Source organism: Leucopleurus acutus, assembly GCF_964270905.1.
Source record: "Leucopleurus acutus genome assembly, chromosome: 6".
Lineage (NCBI taxonomy): Eukaryota > Metazoa > Chordata > Mammalia > Artiodactyla > Delphinidae > Leucopleurus > Leucopleurus acutus.
Window position 1 is genome coordinate 74460548 of NC_139149.1, and position 25112 is coordinate 74485659.

Below are 25112 nucleotides of genomic sequence, written 5' to 3' on the forward strand. Positions count from 1 at the left end.
TATGAAATTAGGAATCAATTACAGGAAAAAAAATGGGAAAAACACAAAAACACGTAGAGACTAAACTACATGTTAATTAAAAAAAAACAAAAACAATGGGTCAATGAAGAAATCAAAGAGGAAATCAGAAAACACCTTAAGAAAAATAAAAGTACAACTTTGCAAAATCTATAGGACTTAGCAAAAGCAGTTCTGAGAGAGAAGTTTAGCAATACAGGCCTATCCCAGGAAATGAGAAAAATCTCAAACTGTCTAACCTTACACCTAAAGGAACTAGAAAAAGAATAACAAACAAAAAAATTAGTAGATGGAGGAAATAATAAAGATCAGAGTGGAAGTAAATGAACTAGAGACAAAAAAAGATAGAAAAGATCAAGGAAACTAAGAGCTGGTTGTTTGAAAAGATAAACAAAATTGATAAACCTTTAGCCAAACTGATCAAGAAAAAAGAGAGAGGGCCCAAATAAATAAAATTATAAATTAAAAAGGAGAAATTCCAACTGACACCACAGAAATACAAAGGATCATAAGGTACTACTACAAACAATTATACACCGACAAATTGGACAACCCAAAACAAATGGATGAACTGAATCAGGAAGAAATAGAAGCAGACTGCTACTAGCAGTGAAACTGAATCATTAATCAAAAAACTCCCAATAAACTAAAGAATTCACAGGGGAATTCTTCTTCTTTTTTTTTTTTTTTGCGGTACGCAGGCCTCTCACTGTTGTGGCCTCTCCCGTTGTGGCTCTGGACGTGCAGGCTCAGTGGCCATGGCTCAAGGGCCCAGCCACTCTGCGGCATGTGGGATCTTCCCAAACCGGGGCACGAACCCATCTCCCCTGCATCAGCAGGCGGACTCTGAACCACTGTGCCACCAGGGAAGCCCTGTGAATTCTTTTTTTAATAAAAATAATGCTATGAACGTTTGTATACAAGTATTTTTTTAAGTTTTTTTTTAATTAATTTATTTATTTTTGGCTGCATTGGGCCTTCATTTCTGTGCACAGGCTTTCTCTGGTTGCAGAGAGTGGGGACTACTGTTCGTTGCAGTGTGCGGGCTTCTCATTGCAGTGGCTTCTCTTGTTGTGGAACATGGGCTCTAGGTGCACAGGCTTCAGTAGTTGCAGCACATGGGCTCAGTAGTTGTGGCTCACAGGCTCTAGAGTGCAGGCTCAGAAGTTGTGGTGCATGGACTTAGTTGCTCAATGGCATGTGGGATCTTCCAAGACCAGGGATCAAACCCGTGTCCCTTGCATTGGCAGGCTGATTCTTATCCACTGTGCCATCAGGGAAGTCCCTTCACAGGTGAATTCTATCAAACATTTGTAGAAGAGTTAATACCTATCCTTTTCAAACTATTCCAAAAAACTGAAGAGAAAGGAACACTTCCAAACTCCTTCTGTGAGGCCACTGTTGCCCAAATGCCAAAACCAAAGAAACTACAAAAAAAAAAGAGAGAGAAAATTACATGCCAATATCCCTGATGAACATTGATGCAAAAATCCTCAACAAAATATTAGCAAATTAAATTCAACAATACATTAAAAGGATCATACATGATCAAGTGGCATTTATCCCAGGGATGGTTCAATGTCCACAAATTAACCAGTGTGATATACCACATTAACAAACCAAGGATGAATATTCTATCATCTCAATAGATGCACAAAAAGCTTCTGACAAAGTTCAACATCCATTTATAATAAAAACTCTCAACAAAGTGGGTATAGAGGTAATATACCTCAACATAATAAAGGCCATATATGACAAAATCACAGCTAATATCATAGTCAACAGTGAAAAGTTGAAAGCATTTCCTCTAAGATCAGGAATATGACAAGGATGCCCACTCTTGTCACTTATTCAACTAGTAGTGGAAGTTCTAGCCACAGCAATCAGAAAATAAAGTAAATAAATAAAGAGACTCTAAATTGGAAAGAGAAAAGTAAGATTGTCACTGTTTGCAGGTGAAATTATACTGCTATATATAGAAAACCCGAAAGAGGCCACCAAAAAACTATTAGAACTAATAAATGAATTCAGTAAATTTGCAGGATACAAAATTAATATACAGAAATCCATTGTGTTTCTGTACACTAATAATCTATCAGAAAGAGAAATTAAGAAAACAATACCATTTACAATTCCATCAAAAATAATAAAATACCTAGGAATAAATTTAACCAAGGAGGTGAGAGACCTGTATTCTAAAAACTGTAAGACATTGATGAAAGAAATTGAAGTTGAAACAAATAAATGGAAATATGTACCAAGCTCGTGGACTGAAAGAATTAATGTTGTTAAAATGGCCATACAACCCAGGGTAATCTACAGATTCAATGAAATCCTTAATAAAATATCAATGGCATTTTTCACAGAGCTAGAACAAATGATCCTAAAATTTGTATGGAACCACAACAGACCCAAATAGCCAAAGCAATCTTGAGAAAGAAGAACAGAGCAGGAGGTATCACACTCCCTGATTTCAAACTATACTACAAAGCTATAGTAATCAAAGCAGTATCATGCTGGCACAAAAAGAGCCACATAAATCAATGGCAAAGAAAGAGAGCCCAGAAATAAACCCATGCTTATATGGTCAATTAATCTGTGACAAAGGAGGAAAGAATATACAATGGGGAAAAGATAATCTCTTCAATAAATGCTGTTGGGAAAACTGGACAACTTCATGCAAAAGAATCAAACTGGACACTTTCTTACACTGTATACAAAAATAAACTTGAAATGGATTAAAGACTTAAATGTAAGACCTGAAATTTTAAGAGAAATTAGAAGAAAACAGGCAGTATGCTCTTTGACATTGATCTTAGCAATATTTTTTGAATATTTCTCCTCAGGCAAGTGAGACAAAACCAAAAATAAACAAATGGGACTAAATCAAACTAAAAAGCTTTGCATAGCAAAGGAAACCATCAACAAAATGAGAAAACAACCTACTGATTGGGATAAAATATTTGCAAACAATATATCTGATAAAAGCTTAATATCCAATATATATAAAGAACTCAAATGACTCAACGTTACAAAAACAAAACAAAAAAAAACAAAACCTAACAATCCAATTAAAAAGTGGGCAGGGAACCTGAATAGACATTTTTCCAAAGAAGATATACAGATGGCCAAGAGACATATGAAAAGATGCTCAACATCACTAATCACCAGGGAAATGCAAATCAAAACCACAATGAGATATCATTCACACCTCTTCAAAGGGCTATCATCAAAAAGATAGCAAATAACAAGTGTTGCTGAGGGTGTGGAGAAGAAAGAACCCTCTAGCACTGTTGGTGGGAATGTAAATTGGTGCAGCCACTATGGAGAGCAGTGTGGAGATTTCTCAAAAAATTAAAAATAGAACTACCAAATGATCCAGCAATTCCACTTCTAGATGTTTACCCAAGGAAAACTTATACCCTAATTCAAAAAGATAAAAGCACCCCTATTTTCAGTTAGCATTATTAACAATAGTCAAGATATTGAAGCAACCTAAGTGCCCACTGATAGATGAATGAATAAAGAAGTTGTAGTATATATACACAATGGAATATTTACAGCCATAAAAAAGAATGAAATCTTGCCATTTGCAGCAATATGGATGGAACTAGAGGGTATTATGCTAAGTGACATAAGTCAGACAAAGACAAATATCATATTACTTATGTGTGGAATCTAAAAACCAAAACAAATGAACAAACAAAATAAAAACAGACTCATAGATGCAGAGAACAAACTGGTGATTGCCAGAGGCAAAGGGAGTTTGGGGGTTGTGCGAAATAAGTGAAGGGGATTAAGAAGTACAAACTTCCAGTTATAAAATAAGTCACAAGGATGTAGTATACAGCATAAGGAATATGGCCAGTAATATTGAAATAACATTGTATGGGAATAGATGGTTACTTTTTGAGTTGATCATTTCATAATGTATTTAAATATCAAATAACTACGCTTTACACCTGAAACTAACATAATATTGTATGTCAACTATACTTCAATTTAAAAAAGAAGAAAAAGGGGAAAAAAAGAAAATAAATTTACTGCAAATGTATTAAGTTACTCCAATAGTTCCTAGGACTCTTATAATAAGGGAAAAAAATACAAACAGGAAGGAAATGTGCCAAGATTTCTCCTAAGCATTGTTTAAAACAGTGAAAAGTTGGAAACAACACATTATTTTTTAAAATGCAAATGTTTAAGGAAATGTGATACACCCATTAATGGAATATTTAGGAGACACTGATGTTCATAAAGAATGGGAAAAATTTTATGGTAAATTAAAATGCAGGATACTGTGTTTATAGTACCACTATATTAAATATGTAACACTAAAGTTATCTATATTTACATATTATATATATTTATAAAAGTAGTGGATGAGATTAAATGAAATGTTTGTGCTTGGGTGGTGAAAGTCTGGACAGTTTTATTTTTTCTATTTTTCTTTATTTTCTAAACTCTATAAATTTGATTTTCAAATATGGGAAACTAGTGATATATGCTGCATTTTTATGTTCTTACTTTTTAAAAGATTTATTTAACTGGTTCTTGAATTCATTTGAAGATGTGTTGACAGCTGTATCTTCTGTTACAATTGCTGAGGTTGCACGTGACAATAAGGAAGTTCAGGATGCTATGGCTATGGAAGGAGCCATTCCTCCTCTGGTGGCTCTTTTTGTGGGAAAACAACTTGGTGTTCAAGTGAAGGGTGCAATGGCTGTGGAAGCACTGGCAAGTTACAACCCTGCTATACAGAGAGCATTTCTGGAAAAATCACTAAGTAAATATCTTTTAAAACTCCTCAAGGTAGGAATTTTATGATTCTTTTTCATTTTTCTTAGATAAAGCATTCAATATTGAATTTAGTTAAGTGAAAAGAAAACTAAAACCAATTCTAGAATAAACATTTTATCAAACATAGATTCCTACGGTATTCAGTAAATCCTCATTGACTGAATAGAATACTTTTTTAAATAGGCATTTCAAATAGATGTTAAGGAACAAGGAGCTGTAACACTTTGGGCCTTGGCAGGACAAACACTAAAACAACGAAAGTATATGGCAGAACAGATTGGATACAACTTTATAATAAATATGCTTTTATCACCATCAGCTAAAATGCAGTATGTTGGTAAGTTATTTTCTATGCATAAATCTGTACAATATAGAACCAGACATTGGAGTATCACACATGTTTCTTGCTTGTTGTTGCCAGGAGGTGAAGCAGTCATAGCGCTAAGTAAGGACAGCAGGTTACACCAAAATCAAATATGTGAAGGGAATGGAATTGCACCACTGGTTCGCTTACTAAAGATTAGTAAAATAGCTGAAGGAACACTTCTGAGTGTCATCAAAGCAGTGGGATCCATCTGTATCGGTTTGTACGTTTATTCTCAGTTTTAAAAATATCAGTAAATACTTCTCTTCCTCTCTATCCCTACGGTTGCAGCCCTTAACCATATTTAATCTGTTATTATAATGTTTTTATTTCTCCAAGACCTTAATGAGTAAAAGTGGTGAAGTTAAGCATATTGTATCAGTCTTGCTCTTGAGTTCTGGTTAGAATGAGAAATGAGGACCATGAGCCTTGGCTATTTTGACTTAAAGGGATCTCCTTTTTTAAGTTAAGAGAAAAATATTTCTTATTTTGAATCTCAGGAACTATATGTTTTTGAAGATATAGAAGTGTTTCTAGTACTGTGGCACATTTTTCGATTCCAGTGTCTTTCCGTAGTGATTCTTTGTTTACATAGTGGCCACTAGGTCTAGTTGTTCCTTTCTTTGCAGAGGAATTAACCTTTTGGGATATCTGAAAAATGTTGTGGAATTGTTGGTGATTGACTTACCAAAAATAAAAAATCAGGTTCTTTGCTGACCTGCATGAATGTATGGGGACTGATTGAGACTGCTTCCTGTAGGCAAGAGAAAAAAAAAACCTAAAACTTTATTTCTAGTCCATTGTATTTCCAGAAAAAATAAATTAAAAATTCTAGCTGAAGAACATAGGACTTGGTTTCAAAAAATTTTTTTTCCTTTTTTCTTAGAAAAGCTACTTTACTGAAATTCACTAACTGCTTGCAGGCAATCAAGTCAGGCAAGATAATTTTGTTGTTGTTGTTGTTGTTTTAGCCAGAGTCTATGGTATAAATTATTTCTAAAATTCTAGTAAATGATAATACAAAGATAACTGATATACGTGTGTGTTTTCAATTTCTTCTCATTAGTTTACTTCAAAGCTGTCCACATTTGCCATAGACAAGTTCTTGCCATAGACAAGAACTACAGAAAAAAACTCTTGCTTTCAAACTCACCAGCTTAGACTCTTTACACACACATACCCCTTCCTTTTTCTTCTTCATCATGTTTATGTTTTCTTCTATACCCTTGAACATATAGAACATATTTAAAATAGCTGTTTTAACATCCCTGTAACTAGTTCCAGCCTATCTGTTATTTCTGGGTCTCTTGCTATTGGCTGATTTTTTTCTTGATTATGAATCATATTTTCCTGCTTCTTTGCACACCTAGCGCTTTTAAAATGTGAGTGTTTTTTAAAAGTGCTATTGAAATACAGTTTACATATAAGAAGATATTTAAATAAAATAAACAATAGAATAAAATATTAAATACATTATTTAGAGTGTACAGTTTGATGAGTTTTGGCATATGTATTCAGCACTGACACCATCAGCACAATCAAGTAAGTGAATATAATCATCACCTCCAAATGTTTCATTGTCCCTTCCTAATTCCTCCCTCTTTGCACCTCATCCCCAGATAACCACTGATCTGGGTTTTTTTTCTTATGATCTGAGAATGGCTTTATTGTATTTTACATATTAAAACATAAGCTTCTGATTTTTTTCTTTAAAAAATAATGTGCTGATTTGAATTTATGACATGGATCCTAACAGCACAAAATTACTTTTAAAATTTGATATTAAATGATCTTACCACTGATTTTTCTATAACTATAGATTAGTTTGCATTTTCTAGAATTTTATGTAAATGGAATTATACATGTGTACTTTTTTCTTGCTTCTTTCACTCAGCATGATTATTTTGACATTCATCCATATTATTGTATCAAATATCAATAAAATACTTCTCTTTCAATGCTGAGTAGTAGTCCATTGTATGGTGTGATGGTTAGTTTTATGCCTTATGATATACATACATACATACATATACATCCCGTTGGTTCTTTCTTTGGAAAACCCTAATGCTTATGGATATATTATGATTTGTTTACCCATGCACCCATTGAAGGACATTTGGATTGTTTCCTGTTTCTTGCTATATTGTAAATAAAACTGTTACGAACATTTGTGTTCAAGTTTTGGTATAGACACATTTTCATTTCTCGTGGGTAAATATCTAGAAGTAGGATTGCTGGGTCATATGGTAGGTGTATGTTTTACTTTTAAAGAAACTGCCAGATTGATTTTCAAAGTAGTGTTACCACTTTGCACTTCTACTAGCTGTGTGTGAGTTCCAGTAGCTTCACATCCTCATCAACATTTAGTATGGTAATTTTATTATTGTAGTGGATATGTAGTAAATCTTGTTGTGGTTTTAATTAACATTTTCTTAATGACTAATGATGTAGAGCATCGTTTCATGTGTTTATTTGTCATTTGTATATCTTCATTTTTTTTCAATGTTTCTAACAAAACTTCTAATTTTATTTTATTTTTTGTATTTTTTAACATCTTTATTGGAGTATAATTGCTTTACAATGGTGTGTTAGTTTCTGCTTTACAACAGAATGAATCAGTTATATATATACATATGTTCCCATATCTCTTCCCTCTTGCGTCTCCCTCCCTCCCACCCTCCCTATCCCACCCCTCCAGGCGATCACAAAGCACCGAGCTGATCTCCCTGTGCTATGCGGCTGCTTCCCACTAGCTATCTACCTTACGTTTGGTAGTATATATATGTGCATGCCTCTCTCTGGCTTTGTCACAGCTTACCCTTCCCCCTCCCCATATCCTAAAGTCCGTTCTCTAGTAGGTCTGCGTCTTTACTCCTGTCTTACCCCTTGGTTTTTCATGACATTTTTTTTTTCTTAAATTCCATATATATGTGTTAGCATACGGTATTTGTCTACCTCTTTCTGACTTACTTCACTCTGTATGACAGACTCTAGGTCTATCCACCTCATTACAAATAGCTCAATTTCATTTCTTTTTATGGCTGAGTAATATTCCATTGTATATATGTGCCACATCTTCTTTATCCATTCATCCGATGATGGACACTTAGGTTGTTTCCACCTCCGGGCTAATGTAAATAGAGTTGCAATGAACATTTTGGTACATGACTCTTTTTGAATTATGGTTTTCTCAGTGTATATGCCCAGTAGTGGGATTGCTGGGTCATATGGTAGTTCTATTTGTAGTTTTTTAAGGAACCTCCATACTGTTCTCCACAGTGGCTGTATCAATTTACATTCCCACCAACAGTGCTAGAGGGTTCCTTTTCTCCACACCCTCTCCAGCATTTATTGTTTGTAGATTTTTTGATGATGGCCATTCTGACTGGTATGGGATATCTCATTGTAGTTTTGATTTGCATTTCTCTAATGATTAGTGATGTTGAACATTCTTTCATGTGTTTGTTGGCAGTCTGTATATCTTCTTTGGAGAAATGTCTATTTAGGTCTTCTGCCCATTTTTGGATTGGGTTGTTTGTTTTTTGTTATTAAGCTGCATGAGCTGCTTATAAATTTTGGAGATTAATCCTTTGTCAGTTGCTTAATTTGCAAATATTTTCTCCCATTCTGAGGGTTGTCTTTTGGTCTTCTTTATGGTTTCCTTTGCTGTGCAAAAGCTTTGAAGTTTCATTAGGTCCCATTTGTTTAGTTTTGTTTTTATTTCCATTTCTCTAGGAGGTGGGTCAAAAAGGACCTTGCTGTGATTTATGTCATAGAGTGTCCTGCCTATGTTTTCCTCTAAGAGTTTGATAGTTTCTGGCCTTACATTTAGGTCTTTAATCCATTTTGAGCTTATTTTTGTGTATGGTGTTAGGGAGTAATCTAATTTCATACTTTTAGATGTACCTGTCCAGTTCTCCCAGCACCACTTATTGAAGAGGCTGTCCTTTCTGCACTGTACATTCCTGCCTCCTTTATCAAAGATAAGGTGACCATATGTGCGTGGGTTTATCTCTGGGCTTTCTATCCTGTTCCATTGATCTATCTTTCTGTTTTTGTGCCAGTACCATACTGTCTTGATTACTGTAGCTTTGTAGTATAGTCTGAAGTCAGGGAGCCTGATTCCTCCAGCTCCGTTTTTCATTCTCAAGATTGCTTTGGCTATTCGGGGTCTTTTGTGTTTCCATACAAATTGTGAAATTTTTTGTTCTAGTTCTGTGAAAAATGCCTGTGGTAGTTTGATAGGGATTGAATTGAATCTGTAGATTGCTTTGGGTAGTAGAGTCATTTTCACAATGTTGATTCTTCCAATCCAAGAACATGGTATATCTCTCCAGCTATTTGTATCATCTTTAATTTCTTTCATCAGTGTCTTATAGTTTTCTGCATACAGGTTTTTCATCTCCTGAGGTAGGTTTATTCCTAGATATTTTATTCTTTTTGTTGCAGTGGTTAATGGGAGTGTTTTCTTGATTTCACTTTCAGATTTTTCATCATTAGTGTATAGGAATGCCAGAGATTTCTGTGCATTAATTTTGTAGCCTGCTACTTTACCAAATTCATTGATTAGCTCTAGCAGTTTTCTGGTAGCATCTTTAGGATTCTCTATGTATAGTATCATGTCATCTGCAAACAGTGACAGCTTTACTTCTTCCTTTCCGATTTGGATTCCTTTCATTTCCTTTTCTTCTCTGATTGCTGTGGCTAAAACTTCTAAAACTATGTTGAATAAGAGTGGTGAGAGTGGGCAACCTTGTCTTGTTTCTGATCTTAGTGGAAATGCTTTCAGTTTTTCACCATTGAGGATGATGTTGGCTGTGGGTTTGTCTTATATGGCCTTTATTATGTTGAGGAAAGTTCCCTCTATGCCTACTTTCTGGAGGGTTTTTATCATAAATGGGTGTTGAATTTTGTCGAAAGCTTTCTCTGCATCTATTGCGATATTCATATGGTTTTTCTCCTTCAGTTTGTTAATATGGTGTATCACGTTGATTGATTTGCATATATTGAAGAATCCTTGCATTCCTGGAACAAACCCCACTTGATCATGGTGTATGATCCGTTTAATGTGCTGTTGGATTCTGTTTGCTAGTATTTTGTTGAGGATTTTTGCATCTATGTTCATCAGTGATATTGGCCTGTAGTTTTCTTTCTTTGTGACATCCTTGTCCGGTTTTGGTGTTGGGGTGATGGTGGCCTTGTAGAATGAGTTTGGGAGTGTTCCTCCCTCTGCTATATTTTGGAAGAGTTTGAGAAGGATAGGTGTTAGCTCTTCTCTAAATGTTTGATAGAATTCTCCTGTGAAGCTATCTGGTCCTGGGCTTTTGTTTGTTGGAATATTTTTAATCACAGTTTCAATTTCAGTGCTTGTGATTGGTCTGTTCATATTTTCTATTTCTTCCTGATTCAGTCTTGGCAGGTTGTGCATTTCTAAGAATTTGTCCATTTCTTCCAGGTTGTCCTTTTTATTGGCATAGAGTTGCTTGTAGTAGTCTCTTAGGATGCTTTGTATTTCTGCAGTGTCTGTTGTAACTTCTCCTTTTTCATGTCTATTTTTATTGATTTGAGTCCTCTCCCTCTTTTTCTTGATGAGTCTGGCTAATGGTTTATCAATTTTGTTTATCTTCTCAAAGAACCAGCTTTTAGTTTTATTGATCTTTGCTATCATTTCCTTCATTTCTTTTTCATTTATTTCTGATCTGATTTTTATGATTTCTTTCCTTCTGCTAACTTTGGGTTTTCTTTGTTCTTCTTTCTCTAATTGCTTTAGGTGCAAGGTTAGGTTGTTTATTCGAGATGTTTCCTGTTTCTTAAGGTAGGATTGTATTGCTATAAACTTCCCTCTTAGAACTGCTTTTGCTGCATCCCATAGATTTTGGGTTGTCGTGTCTCCATTGTCATTTGTTTCTAGGTATTTTTTAATTTCCTCTTTGATTTCTTCAGTGATCACTTCGTTATTAAGTAGTGCATTGTTTAGCCTCCATGTGTTTGTATTTTTTTACAGATCTTTTCCTGTAATTGATATCTAGTCTCATAGCATTGTGGTCGGAAAAGATACTTGATACAATTTCGATTTTCTTAAATTTACCAAGGCTTGATTTGTGACCCAAGATATGATCTATCCTGGAGAATGTTCCATGAACACTAGAGAAAAATGTGTATTCTGTTGTTTTTCGATGGAATGTCCTATAAATATCAATTAAGTCCATCTTGTTTAATGTATCATGTAAAGCTTGTGTTTCCTTATTTATTTTCATTTTGGATGATCTGTCCATTGGTGAAAGTGGGGTGTTAAAGTCCCCTATGAATGTGTTACTGTCGATTTCCCCTTTTATGGCTGTTACTATTTGCCTTATGTATTGAGGTGCTCCTATGTTGGGTGCATAAATATTTACAATTGTTTTATCTTCTTGGATCGATCCCTTGATCATTATGTAGTGTCCTTCTTTGTCTCTTCTAATAGTCTTTATTTTAAAGTCTACTTTGTCTGATATGAGAATTGCTACTCCAGCTTTCTTTTGGTTTCCACTTGCATGAAATATCTTTTTCCATTCCTTACTTTCAGTCTGTATGTGTCTCTAGGTCTGAAGAGGGTCTCTTGTAGACAGCAAATGTATGGGTCTTGTTTTGGTATCCATTCAGCCAATCTGTGTCTTTTGGTGGGAGCATTTAGTCCATTTACATTTAAGGTAATTATCGATATGTATGTTCCTATTCCTATTTTCTTAATTGTTTTGGGTTCGTTATTGTAGGTTTTTTCCTTCTCTTGTGTTTCTTGCCTAGAGAAGTTCCTTTAGCAGTTGCTGTAGAGCTGGTTTGGTAGTGCTGAACTCTCTCAGTTTTTGCTTGTCTGTAAAGGTTTTAATTTCTCCATCAAATCTGAATGAGATCCTTGCTGGGTAGAGTAATCTTGGTTGCAGGTTTTTCTCCTTCATCACTTTCAATATGTCCTGCCACTCCCTGCTGGCTTGCAGAGTTTCTGCTGAAAGATCAGCTATTAACATTATGGGGATTCCCTTGTGTGTTATTTGTTGTTTTTCCCTTGCTGCTTTTAATATGTTTTCTTTGTATTTAATTTTTGACAGTTTGATTAATATGTGTCTTGGCATATTTCTCCTTGGATTTATCCTGTATGGGACACTCTGTGCTTCCTGGACTTGATTACCTATTTCCTTTCCCATGTTAGGGAAGTTTTCAACTGTAATCTCTTCAACTATTTTCTCAGTCCCTTTCTTTTTCTCTTCTTCTTCTGGAACCCCTATAATTGGAATGTTGGTGCGTTTAATGTTGTCCCAGAGGTCTCTGAGACTGTCCTCAGTTCTTTTCATTCTTTTTTCTTTATTCTGCTCTGCAGTAGTTATTTCCACTATTTTATCTTCCAGGTCACTTATCCGTTCTTCTGCCTCAGTTATTCTGCTATTGATCCCATCTAGAGTATTTTTCATTTCATTTATTGCGTTGTTCATCATTGTTTGTTTCATCTTTAGTTCTTCTAGGTCCTTGTTAAATGTTTCTTGCATTTTGTCTACTCTATTTCCAAGATTTTGGATCATCTTTACTATCATTATTCTGAATTCTTTTTCTGGTAGATTGCCTATTTCCTCTTCATTTGTTAGGTCTGGTGGGTTTTTATCTTGCTCCTTCATCTGCTGTGTGTTTTTCTGTCTTCTCATTTTGCTTATCTTACTGTGCTTGGGGTCTCCTTTTTGCAGGCTGCAGGTTCGTAGTTCCCGTTGTTTTTGGTGGCTGTCCCCAGTGGCTAAGGTTGGTTCAGTGGGTTGTGTAGGCTTCCTGGTGAAGGGGACCAGTGCCTGTGTTCTGGTGGATGAGGCTGGATCTTGTCTTTCTGGTGGGCAGGTCCATATCTGGTGGTGTGTTTTGGGGTGTCTGTGGACTTATTATGATTTTAGGCAGCCTCGCTACTAATGGGTTGGGTTGTGTTCCTGTCTTGCTAGTTGTTTGGCATAGGATGTCCAGCAATGTAGCTTGCTGGTCGTTGAGTGAAGCTGGGTGCTGGTGTTGAGATGGAGATCTCCGCCATTTGATATTATGTGGAGCTGGGAGGTCTCTTGTGGACCAGTGTCCTAAAGTTGGCTCTCCCACCTCAGAGGCACAGCACTGACTCCTGGCTGCAGCACCAAGAGCCTTTCATCCACACGGCTCAGAATAAAAGGGAGAAAAAATAGAAAGAAAGAATTAGTAGAAGTATAAAGAAAGAAAGAAAGGAGGGAGGGAAGGAGGGAGGGAGGGAGGGAGGAAGGAAGGAAGGAGGGAAGGAAGGAAAAAAGAAAGAAGATAAAGTAAAATAAAATAAATTAAGATAAAATATAATAAAGTTATTAAAATAAGAAAATAATTATTAAGAGAAAGAAAAAAAAACAACAGATGGATATTGAGCCCTAGGACAAATTGTGGAAGCAAAGCTATACAGACAAAATCTCACATAGAATCATATACATACACACTCACAAAAAGAGGAAAAGGGGAAAATATCATAAATCTTGCTCTCAAAGTCCACCTCCTCAATTTGTGATGATTTGTTGTCTAAAGGAGGGAAGAAAAGAAAGAAAGAACGAAGATAAAGTAAAATAAAATAAAGTTATTAAAATAAAAAGTAATTATTAAGAAAAAAAAAACGGACAGATAGAACCCTCGGACAAATGGTGGAAGCAAAGCTATACAGACAAAATGTCACACAGAAGCATACACATAAACACTCACAAAAAGAGGAAAAGGGGAAAAAATAATAAATCTTGCTCTCAAAGTCCACCTCCTTAATTTGGGATGATTCGTTGTCTATTCATGTATTCCACAGATGCAGGGTACATCAAATTGATTGTGGAGCTTTAATCCGCTGTTTCTGAGGCTGCTGGGAGAGATTTCCCTTTCTCTTCTTTGTTCTCACAGCTCCAAGGGGCTCAGCTTTGGATTTGGCCCTGCCTCTGCGTGTAGGTCACCGGAGGGCGTCTGTTCTTCACTCAGACAGGACGGGGTTAAAGAAGCAGCTGATTCGGGGGCTCTGGCTCACTCAGGCTGGGGGGGGGGAGGGGCACGGAGTGCGGGGCGGGCCTGCAGCGGCAGAGGCCGGCGTTGCACCAGCCTGAGGCACGTGCGTTCCCCCCGGGGGAGTTGTCCCTGGCTCCCGGGACCCTGGCAGTGGCGGGCTGCACAGGCTCTCCGGAAAGGGGGTGTGGATAGTGACCTGTGCTCACACATAGGCTTCTAGGTGGCGGCAGCAGCAGCCTTAGCGTCTCCCGCCCGTCTCTGGGGTCTGCGCTTTTAGCCGCGGCTTGCGCCCATCTCTGGAGCTCCTTTAAGCAGCGCTCTTAATCCCCTCTCCTCGCGCACCAGGAAACAAAGAGTGAAGAAAAAGTCTCTTGCCTCTTCGGCAGGTCCAGACTTTTCCCCGGACTCCCTCCCGGTTAGCCGTGGCGCTGTGTTCATGCCGTCAATCCCAGTACTCTCCGTGCGCTCTGACCGAAGCCCGAGCCTGAGCTTGCAGCCCCGCCCGGCCCAGCGGGTGAGCAGACAAGCCTCTCGGGCTGGTGAGTGCCGGTCGGCCCTGACTCTCTGTGCGGGAATCTCTCTGCTTTGCCCCCTGCACTCCTGTTGCTGTGCTCTCCTCCGCGTCTCCGAAGCTTTCCCCCTCTGCCACCCGCAGTCTCTGCCCGCGAAGGGGCTTCCTAGTGTGTGGAAACCTTTTCTCCTTCACAGCTCCCTCCCACTGGTGCAAGTCCCGTCCCTATCTTTTTGTCTCTGTTTATTCTTTCTTCTTTTGCCCTACCCAGGTACGTGGGGGGTTTCTTGCCTTTTGGGAGGTCTGAGGTCTTCTGCCAGCATTCAGTAGGTGTTCTGTAGGAGCTGTTCCACGTGTAGATGTATTTCTGGTGTATCTGTGGGGAGGAAGGTGATCTTCGCGTCTTACTCTTCCGCCATCTTCCCGGAAGCCCTGTATATCTTCTTTGCTAAAGTATCTGTTCAAATATTTTGCCCATTTTATACATTGTGTTGTCTTGAGTTGTAAGCCTTCTTTATAAATTCTAGATACAGCTCTTTTCTTGTTGTTGTTAGATGTATGTTTTGCATAAATTTTCTTCGAGTCTGTGGTATTTTTCCATTTTTGTAACAGAGTCTTTTGAAGAGGTGAAGTTTTAAATTTTGATGAAGTCCAATTCATTGATTTAAAAATTATTCAGTTTGTAGGTTTTGTGTCCTCTTTAAGAACTCTCTGCTAAACCCAAGATCATAAAGTTTTTCTGTTTTCCTCTATATTTTGATGTATGATACATTTTGAGTTGGCTGAGATTCATTTTCTCACATATGGCTGCCCAACTGCTTCAGCATCATTTATTGAAAAGATTATCTTTTCCTCCATTGAATTAGCTAGGCACTTTTGTCAAAAATCAATTGACTAGATATTTGTGGGTCTATTTCTTGACTTTTTATTCAGTTCTATTTAACTATTTGTCCATCTTTATGTTATACTCACTGTCTTAATTACTGTAGGCTTACTGTAAATCTTGAAAGCAGACAGTATTAAGTCCTTCGACCTTGCTGTTTTTCAAAGCTGTTTTGGCTGTTTCAGTTCCCTTGTATTTCCATATAATTTAAAAAATTAACCTGCCGATTTCTAAAAAAGATCCTTCTGTTATTTTGATGGGAATTGCATGGAATCTATAAGTAAAGTTGGGGAGAACATGCATCCCATTAATATCACGTTTTGTAATCCATAAACACGGTATATTTCTCCATTAATTGGGCCTTCTTTAATATCTCCCAGCAATGTTTTATAGTTGCCAATGTACAACTCTTGCACATTTTTGGCCAGTTTTACCTTAGGTATTTCATATTTTAAAATCATGCATAAGAAATTTTGATTGACTGCTGGGCATTGTGAGTTTTAACTTGATATATGCTGGATCTTATTGTTTTCCTTTACAAAGAGTTAGGCTTTATTCTGGCATGCAGTTATTTTACTTGGGATCAGAACCTTTTGCACCTAGCTTTTAACCTTTCCTAGGACAAGTCTAGAGCAGCCTTTACATTGGAACTAACTTAACTCTGTGCTTTTGGGATGATTCCTTTCAGAGGACTCCATCTCTTTGTATAGTCCCGTGTATTATGAGGTATCTACACTCCGGCCAGTAGGAACACAAACCATCCCTAGACAAGTGTGAGCTCTGAGAATTGTTCAGCCTACTGCTTGTAGTGATTCTTTTCCCAACTTAATTTTTGAGTTCCATTCCATTATTAACAAGTGAAGATTCAGTCAGAGCTTTGAGGGTGTTCATCTTATAACACCACCATCATCATTGTAATCATCATTATTAAAAATAGTAATTTTTTTGAAACCAACCTCCAGCATCTTCACCCCTTGAAATCTCCCTACCTACTCCTTTTCCACCTACTCTGAAGTGAGCAATACCTCTTCTGTGTAGTTTTCTAACCTCTGTCAAAGCACTTATTGCATGGTATTGAAATCATATATTTAAATAGTTGCTCACCCTATAAAATATAAACTCCTTGAGGGTAGAGATTCTAAGTCCTTCTTTTAGCCCTACCTCCTACCTCAGTGCCTGGTGTACCAGGCATTCAATACCTGTCGGTTGAATGAAGATTATTCATGTAATTAGTGTTTGTGTACATCCCCTGGTGGCCAGTGTGGGGGGAGTAGGGGACAAGGAAACCAAAGTATTCTTTGCTCCTTCTATAATATTTCCCTTAGTCCCTTCAAACTTCCCCAGGTCATAATAAGTAGGTGGTTTCTCTTTATTGTTCACAAAGGAGCCCAATCTTGTATTTATATTTAAGTATGTAAACCCACTGCATATGTGTTGTGACATTTATTGGCAAAAGAACAAAATTTAAATTGTTTGTGCATGTCCACTAGAAAGAGATGATCTGAGTTTCTTCATTGAGATTAGACCTGCAATTTAAAGTAGTATATTTAAAAGGAAGAGTAAGATTATCTTTTTAGTATGTGTATTTAAGGAATCCAGAAATTTAACCAGGTGATTACTCGAGTTATTTTTATAAAAAAAACATTTTATGGGCTTCCCTGGTGGCGCAGTGGTTGAGAGTCTGCCTGCCGATGCAGGGGACACGGGTTCGTGCCCCAGTCTGGGAGGATCCCACATGCCGCGGAGTGGCTGGGCCCATGAGCCATGGCCGCTGAGCCTGTGCGTCCAGGGCCTGTGCTCTGCAACGGGAGAGGCCACAGCAGTGAGAGGCCCGCGTACTGCAAAAAACAAAATGAAACAAAACAAAAAACTTTTTATGGAAAACAGTAGCAACTATAAGCTAAAGTACCTTGTACATAATAATTTTTTAATAAATGATAGCTATTACATTATTATTCCCTGATAGTCCAGCACTTCTAATTTCTTTGTTCTGTGACTATTAGAAAACCATCTACACTTCTAACAGTAAATTTCCCATGTTTATCCACTTTGCCTTTTAAAAAATTAATTAAGGAAAAATAGTGTCAATATAGCATTTCTTTTTGTAATTTACCAACCATATTACTCTAGGACACATTATCAACCAAATATGTGGAGCTATGTTTGACTTTACCATTTTCAAGATGGAAAAAATATTATCTCATGGAGTTGTGGATTCTTACAGGTGTCGCCCATACAAGCAATCCCATTAGTCAACAGTTTCTTGTAGAAGAAAAGGCCTTTCCAGTACTTATCCAACTACTGAGAAATCACCCTTCTCCTAACATTAAGGTATATATAAGATTTTTTTGTGTGATATAGTAAAAATTAACATAAATGACTTTTTAAGAATAATTTGTATCTTTAGGCAAGCTCACAAGTATAATAAAAATATTTAACCTTTTAAACAAAATCTTAGAAGTTTAAACAAAAAAGTTGCTACAAAGATAGTAGCAAAGATACCTCTAAATTTTATTAAAATATGGTTTCTTCAAATATAATAAGAAAGTCTCATGTCTTTACTCATCAAAGAAGTTTTATTCCTCAGATATTTGATTATCCATAGAATTTCTTCCCTACTTCCTCAGATAATGGTTGCTAAAACTGGGTGGGGATAATGAGGATGTGTGATTTATGTAGCAAAATTTCTCAAATATAAGTGAATCCTGTCAGTACCACACCATCAATACAGCCCTGCCGTCTACAAAGCAGTCTGTGTTGTCTGGCAGCAATAGTTATCTCAAGGGTGGACACTGCTAGGTATTAGTATGAGTTGTTGAGGAGTCATTCACTCTTCCATTTACTTCTAGTAAAATGCCTTTAATAAAACGACATTCACATCTATTCAAATCCTTTACCAAGGTTTTAGAAATTCAGGACGTCTATACTTGGCCAGACAGAAATTATAAGGACAAGAAATATATTTTCTTTTCAAAATTTGGTATGTGTTTTGCTGGAAATGAGAAAATAAAAATAATATAGGAGTAAAATATATAAGTAAACATAGCGTTGTTTCTTTTAAGGAATGTGTTTATTATCAGAAAAGATGTCATAAGTTATCTGGCTTTTCTTGCTGTGAAAGAGATTATTTCATTACAGGAGTTGATTGGGGAAACAAAAAGAAGAGGCATATGCTAGCAATTTTTTGGCTTGAATTATACATAAAAACTGCAACGACTTTTAAAGTACAAATAAATTTCACAAGATGAAGGAAAATGCCACATAAAAATACATTTTTATTTTAAAATGTGCATTTTCATGGCCAGTTTACTTCAATTGCATCTATCTGTATTTCAGTATACATTTTCACTGAGTTCTTAAACTTGTTAAAACAAAACATAAATACATTTTAATACTTTTCCTCAAGTAAGATTCTATAGTAATTTTGCAATAATAATCATGCTTTTCAAATTCACACTTTTCATAGAAATGCATGGGGTAGTGCTTTAAAAATTTGTCTACTGAGCCCAATAATAAACAAGGTTCATTAGCAACCTCCTTAAATGACTCCAGAGCTAGAAGAGGAAAACTTCCTCAGGTCTACCTGCCAGTGTTTTGCTTCAATTAATTCAATGGTCAGTAGCTAACAAGCAGTTCAGAACAGCTTTATAATTCATGCTAGGAAATTAAAAAAACCTTTTTTTAGGTGTAGAAGGAATGCAACTATGCACTTAAGAGAAACTTCTTCACATGTCCTGCAGGCCCTTGTTGCCTCCTGCTATGCCCTCAAATGAAGCTTTGTGATTGTGCAGCACACAGAAGGATATTTTCTCAGCTGTTAAAAATTATAAGGGACATTTCTCCAGAAGTTGTAAATGCCACTCTCTAAATACTAGTCAGAGAGATGGAATTAATGGATTTTATGGTATCTTTGAATTGGTATATCCTATATAAATATTTGTATAATGAAATATGTCATTTGATAAACCATGAGTGAAAAATAATTTTTGAAAATCACATTTTTAGGTTGAAGTGGCATTTTCCTTGGCATGCATTGTCCTAAGGAATGATCAGTTACAGAATGAATTACAAGAAAATGAAGGATTTAATTATGCTGATGTCCTTTATCTTCTTCACTCACAAGATAAGGTAATAACTATACAAAATATTAGAGCTCATTTAGAAGAAAATGATTTTTAGACTACATCCTCAAAATTTCATCAAGTTTTTTTCATGGCAATATTCAAATGTATTATTTAAGAAATGTAAAATCTCTTTGGTGGGTTGTTAGTTTGTAATGATGGAATAATATTGTTCCATATTTTTCATAGTTGTCATATTTCATCTTGAAATAAAACAATTTTTTTTAATGTGCAGAGTCTCATTTTTTTAATATCTTTATTGGAGTATAATTGATTTACAATGTTGTATTAGTTTCTGCTGTATAACAAAATGAATCAGCTATATGTACATATATCCCCTCCCTCTTGTGTCTCCCTCCCACCCTCCCTATCCCACCCCTCTAGGTGGTCACAGAGCACCGAGCTGAGCTCCCTGTGCTATGCAGCTGCTTCCCATTAGCTATCTATTTTACATTTGGTGGTGTATATATGTCAATGCTACTCTCTCACTTTGTCCCAGCTTACCCTTCCCCCTCCCTGTGTCCTCAAGTCCATTCTCTACGACTGCATCTTTATTGCTATCCTGCCCCTACGTTCATCAGAACCACTTTTTTTTTTTAGATTCCATATATATGTGTTAGCTTACAGTATTTGTTTTTCTCTTTCTGACATACTTCACTCTGTATGACAGACTCTAGATCCATCCACCTCACTACAAATAACTCAATTTCATTTCTTTTTATGGCTGAGTAATATTCCATTGTATATATGTGCCACATCTTCTTTATCCATTCATCTGTTGATGGACACTTAGGTTGCTTCCATGTCCTGGCTATTATAAAGAGAGCTGCAGTGAATATTGTGGTACATGACTCTTTTTGAATTATGGTTTTCTCAAGGTATATGCCCAGTAGTGGGATTGCTGGGTCATATGGTAGTTCTATTTTTAGTTTTTTAAGGAACCTCCATACTGTTCTCCATAGTGGCTGTATCAGTTTACATTCCCACCAACAGTGCAAGAGGGTTCCCTTTTCTCCACACCCTCTCCAGCATTTGTTGTTTATAGATTTTTTGATGATGGCCATTCTGACCTGTGTGAGGTGATACTTCATTGTAGTTTTGATTTGCTTTTCTCTAATGATTAGTGATGTTGAGCATCCTTTCATGTGTTTGTTGGCAGTCTGTATGTCTTCTTTGGAGAAATGTCTATTTAGGTCTTCTGCCCAGTTTTGAATTGGATTGTTTGTTATTTTGATATTGAGCTGCATGAGCTGCTTGTATATTTTGCAGATTAATCCTTTGTCAGTTGCTTCACCTGCAAATATTTTCTCCCATTCTGAAATGTAGCAATTTTAATGCTTGGTGAAGAGACAAAAAACAAATGTTTTTGGATGCATCAAACTTTAGCCTAATTTTATGACCTTTCAAAACTCAGTCATCCACTTCTTACCCAGTATTCTAGAGTGGTGGTTCTCAAACTATTTGTAATAAAGGAATAGCCTTTTATGCAGCAATCTGTTATGGGGAAATAATTTTAAAGCAACCAAATGTATGTATGTATTTATTTATGGCTGCGTTGGTTCTTCGTTGTTGTGCGCAAGCTTTCTCTAGTTGCGGTGAGCGGGGGACACTCTTTGGGGGGGCCTCTCATTACGGTGGTTTCTCTTTGTTGCAGAGCACGGGCTCTGGGCATGTGGGCCTCAGAAGTTGTGGCCTGTGGGCTCTAGAGCGCAGGCTCAGCAGTTGTGGCACATGGGCTTAGTTGCTCCGCAGCATGTGGGATCTTCCTGGACCAGGGCTTGAACCCGTGTTCCCTGCATTGGCAGGCGGACTCCTAACCACTGCGCCACCAGGGAAGTCCCTAAAGCAACCAAATTTTAAATTTTGAAATAATTTTTGACTTTCCATAAATTTGCAAAAATAGTACAGAGTGTTCTGGCTATCCTTCATATAGCTTTCCTGGATGTCAACCAGGAAATTAACATCGATACAATAGTATTAGCTTATCTGCAGACTTCATTTTAAATTTTGCCAGTTTCTCACCAATGTCCTTTTCCTATTCCAGAATTCAATCCAGGATCCCACATTGCATCTAATTATCATGTCTCTTTAGTCTCCTTTAATCTGTGACACTCAGTCCTTTGTCTTTCATGATTTTCTGTCTTTCATGATTGTGATATTTTTGATGAGTCCAGGCCAGTTATTTCGTAGAATGTCCCTCAATTTATCTGATGTTTCTCACAGTTAAACTGAGGTTATGCATTTTGGCAAGAATACCGTAGTCTTCACTCACTTTCCCCGTGCATCATTTCAGGGGGTACACGTTGATATACCTTATAACTGGCAATGTTAACTTTGGGTGCCTGATTAAAGTGGTGTCTGGCATATTTCTCTACTGTAAAGTTATTGTTCTTCCCTTTGTAATTAACAAGTATCTTTTTTTTTAACATCTTTATTGAGGTATAATTGCTTTACAATGGTGTGTTAGTTTCTGCTTTATAACAAAGTGAATCAGTTATACATATACATATGTTCCCATATCTCTTCCCTCTTGCGTCTCCCTCCCTCCCACCCTCCCTCTCCCACCCCCCCTCTCCCACCCCTCTAGGTGGTCACAAAGCAACAAGCTGATCTCCCTGTGCTATGCGGCTGCTTCCCACTAGCTATCTACTTTACGTTTGTTAGTGTATATATGTCCATGCCTCTCTCTCGCCCTGTCACAGCTCACCCTTCCCCCTCCCCATATCCTCAAGTCCGTTCTCCAGTAGGTCTGTGTCTTTATTCCTGTCTTACGCCTAGGTTCTTCATGACATTTTTTTTTTCTTAAATTCCATATATATGTGTTAGCATACGGTATTTGTCTTTCTCTTTCTGACTTACTTCACTCTAATTAACAAGTATCTTGAGGTGAGACGCTTTGAGACTATGGAAATATTCTGTTTTGCATCGTACTTTTGCTCACCAATTTTAGGATCCACTGATGTAATAATAATTACTCTGGCATCTGCCTAATGGCGATTATAAAAAAGAATTCCCTTCTTTATTAATTTATCAATTGGTATTTAACTCTAAGGAAGAGCTGTTTCTTTTAAATATCTATTCTCAGTTTCTATAATCCTGTTGTCAAAGATTTTTGTGGACTAACACTGGTCCATGGGCCACACTAGCCCTAGAGAAATAGAGAAACTGCCAAACTTTTGTTATTTACAGTGCATTTAGCAATAAGGGGATAAAATTGCCAACTATGTCTCTCTCAGTTCTGGGAGATTTTGAGGAAGGAATAAGGATTGTAAGGGGGAGAAATGAAGTCATTGCATTAATTTTTTTAAATACAGAATTTTACTCTAGTGCAGTACACAAAAAGATGGAGAAGTGCTGCTGTAATATGGGCAAAAATAGGATGAGAAATTCATGTCTGACTGACTTTCTAAACTACATTTCTTCCTTCTCCACTCTGTTCCTTCCACACTTTACTCTCATTACCCTATTCCTCAGGGACACCCATCTTCTCCCTTTCCTTCTACTGCCCCTTCCACTCTCAATCATTCTACTTTTCCTCCAAGATTGTTACCACCTGCTTCACTGTCTGGACACTATTCCTTTGTACCTAATACTTTTCTTCTTGCCTGTGACCAGGTGACTATTTTGTAAGTACATATTTTTTTTGTTAACTTTTGAGTTTTATTTTATTTATTTTTTTTATACAGCAGGTTCTTATTAGTCATCAGTTTTATACACATCAGTGTATACATGTCAATCCCAATCGCCCAATTCAGCACACCACCATCCGCACCTCCCCGCGGCTTTCCCCCCTTGGTATCCATACGTTTGTTCTCTACATCTGTGTCTCAACTTCTGTCCTGCAAACCGGTTCATCGGTACCATTTTTCTAGGTTCCACATACATGTTAATATACGATATTTGTTTTTCTCTTTCTGACTTACTTCACTCTGTATGACAGTCTCTAGATCCATCCATGTCTCAACAAATGACCCAATTTCGTTCCTTTTTATGGCTGAGTAATATTCCATTGTATATATGTACCACATCTTCTTTATCCATTCATCTGTCAATGGGCATTTAGCTTGCTTCCATGTCCTGGCTATTGTAAATAGTGCTGCAATGCACATTGGGGTGCATGTGTCTTTTTGAATTATGGTTTTCCCTGGGTATATGCCCAGTAGTGGGATTGCTGGGTCATATGGTAGTTCTGTTTTTAGTTTTTTAAGGAACCTCCATACTGTTCTCCATAGTGGCTGTATCAATTTACATTTCCACCAACAGTGCAAGATGGTTCCCTTTTCTCCACACCCTCTCCACATTTGTTGTTTGTAGACTTCCTGATGATGCCCATTCTAACTGGTGTGAGGTGATACCTCATTGTAGTTTTGATTTGCATTTCTCTAATAATTAGTGATGTTGAACAGATTTTCATGTGCTTCTTGGCCATCTGTATGTCTTCTTTGGAGAAATGTCTATTTAGGTCTTCTGCCCATTTTTGGATTGGGTTGTTTGTTTCTTTAATATTGAGCTGCATGAGCTGCTTATATATTTTGGAGATTAATCCTTTTCCATTGATTCGTTTGCAAATATTTTCTCCCATTCTGAGGGTTGTCTTTTGGTCTTGTTTATGGTTTCCTTTGCTGTGCAAAAGCTTCGAAGTTTCATTAGGTCCCATTTGTTTATTTTTATTTCCATTACTCTAGGAGGTGAATCAAAAAAGATCTTTCTGTGATTTATGTCAAAGAGTGTTCTTCCTAAGTTTTCCTCTAAGAGTTTTATAGTGTCTGGTCTTACATTTAGGTCTCTAATCCATTTTGAGTTTATTTTTGTGTATGGTGTTAGGGAGTGTTCTAATTTCATTCTTTTACATGTAGCTGTCCAGTTTTCCCAGCACCACTTATTGAAGAGACTATCTTTTCTTCATTGTATATCCTTGCCTCCTTTGTCGTAGATTGGTTGACCAAAGGTGCATGGGTTTATTTCTGGGCTTTCTATCTTGTTCCATTGATCTATGTTTCTGTGTTTGTTCCAGTACCATATTGTCTTGATTACTGTAGCTCTGTAGTATAGTCTGAAGTCAGGGAGTCTGATTCCTCCTGTTACGCTTTATTCCCTCAAGACTGCTTTGGCTATTCGGGGTCTTTTGTGTCTCCATACAAATTTTAAGATTTTTTGTTCTAGTTCTACCAATGGTAAAAAATGCCATTGGTAATTTGATAGGGATTGCATTGAATCTGTAGATTGCTTTGGGTAGTATAGTCATTTTCACAATGTTGATTCTTCCAATCCAAGAACATGGTATATCTCTCCATCTGTTGGTATCATCTTTAATTTCTTTCATCAGCGTCTTAGAGTTTTCTGCATACAGCTCTTTTGTCTCCCTAGGTAGGTTTATTCCTAGGTATTTTATTCTTTTTGTTGCAATGGTAA

The 25112-nt window shown here is 36.8% G+C and overlaps 1 protein-coding gene across 1 annotated transcript in view; it reads left to right on the top strand.

The window, feature by feature from the left end:
- Positions 1-25112, top strand: part of ANKAR (ankyrin and armadillo repeat containing) — an 89319-nt gene that overhangs the window by 48069 nt on the left and 16138 nt on the right. The window contains exons 14-18 of the mRNA XM_082840928.1: positions 4586-4827; positions 4999-5152; positions 5237-5398; positions 17804-17910; positions 19585-19707. Coding sequence (XP_082697054.1) covers positions 4586-4827; positions 4999-5152; positions 5237-5398; positions 17804-17910; positions 19585-19707 — 788 coding nt within the window. The remainder of the gene's footprint in view (positions 1-4585; positions 4828-4998; positions 5153-5236; positions 5399-17803; positions 17911-19584; positions 19708-25112) is intronic.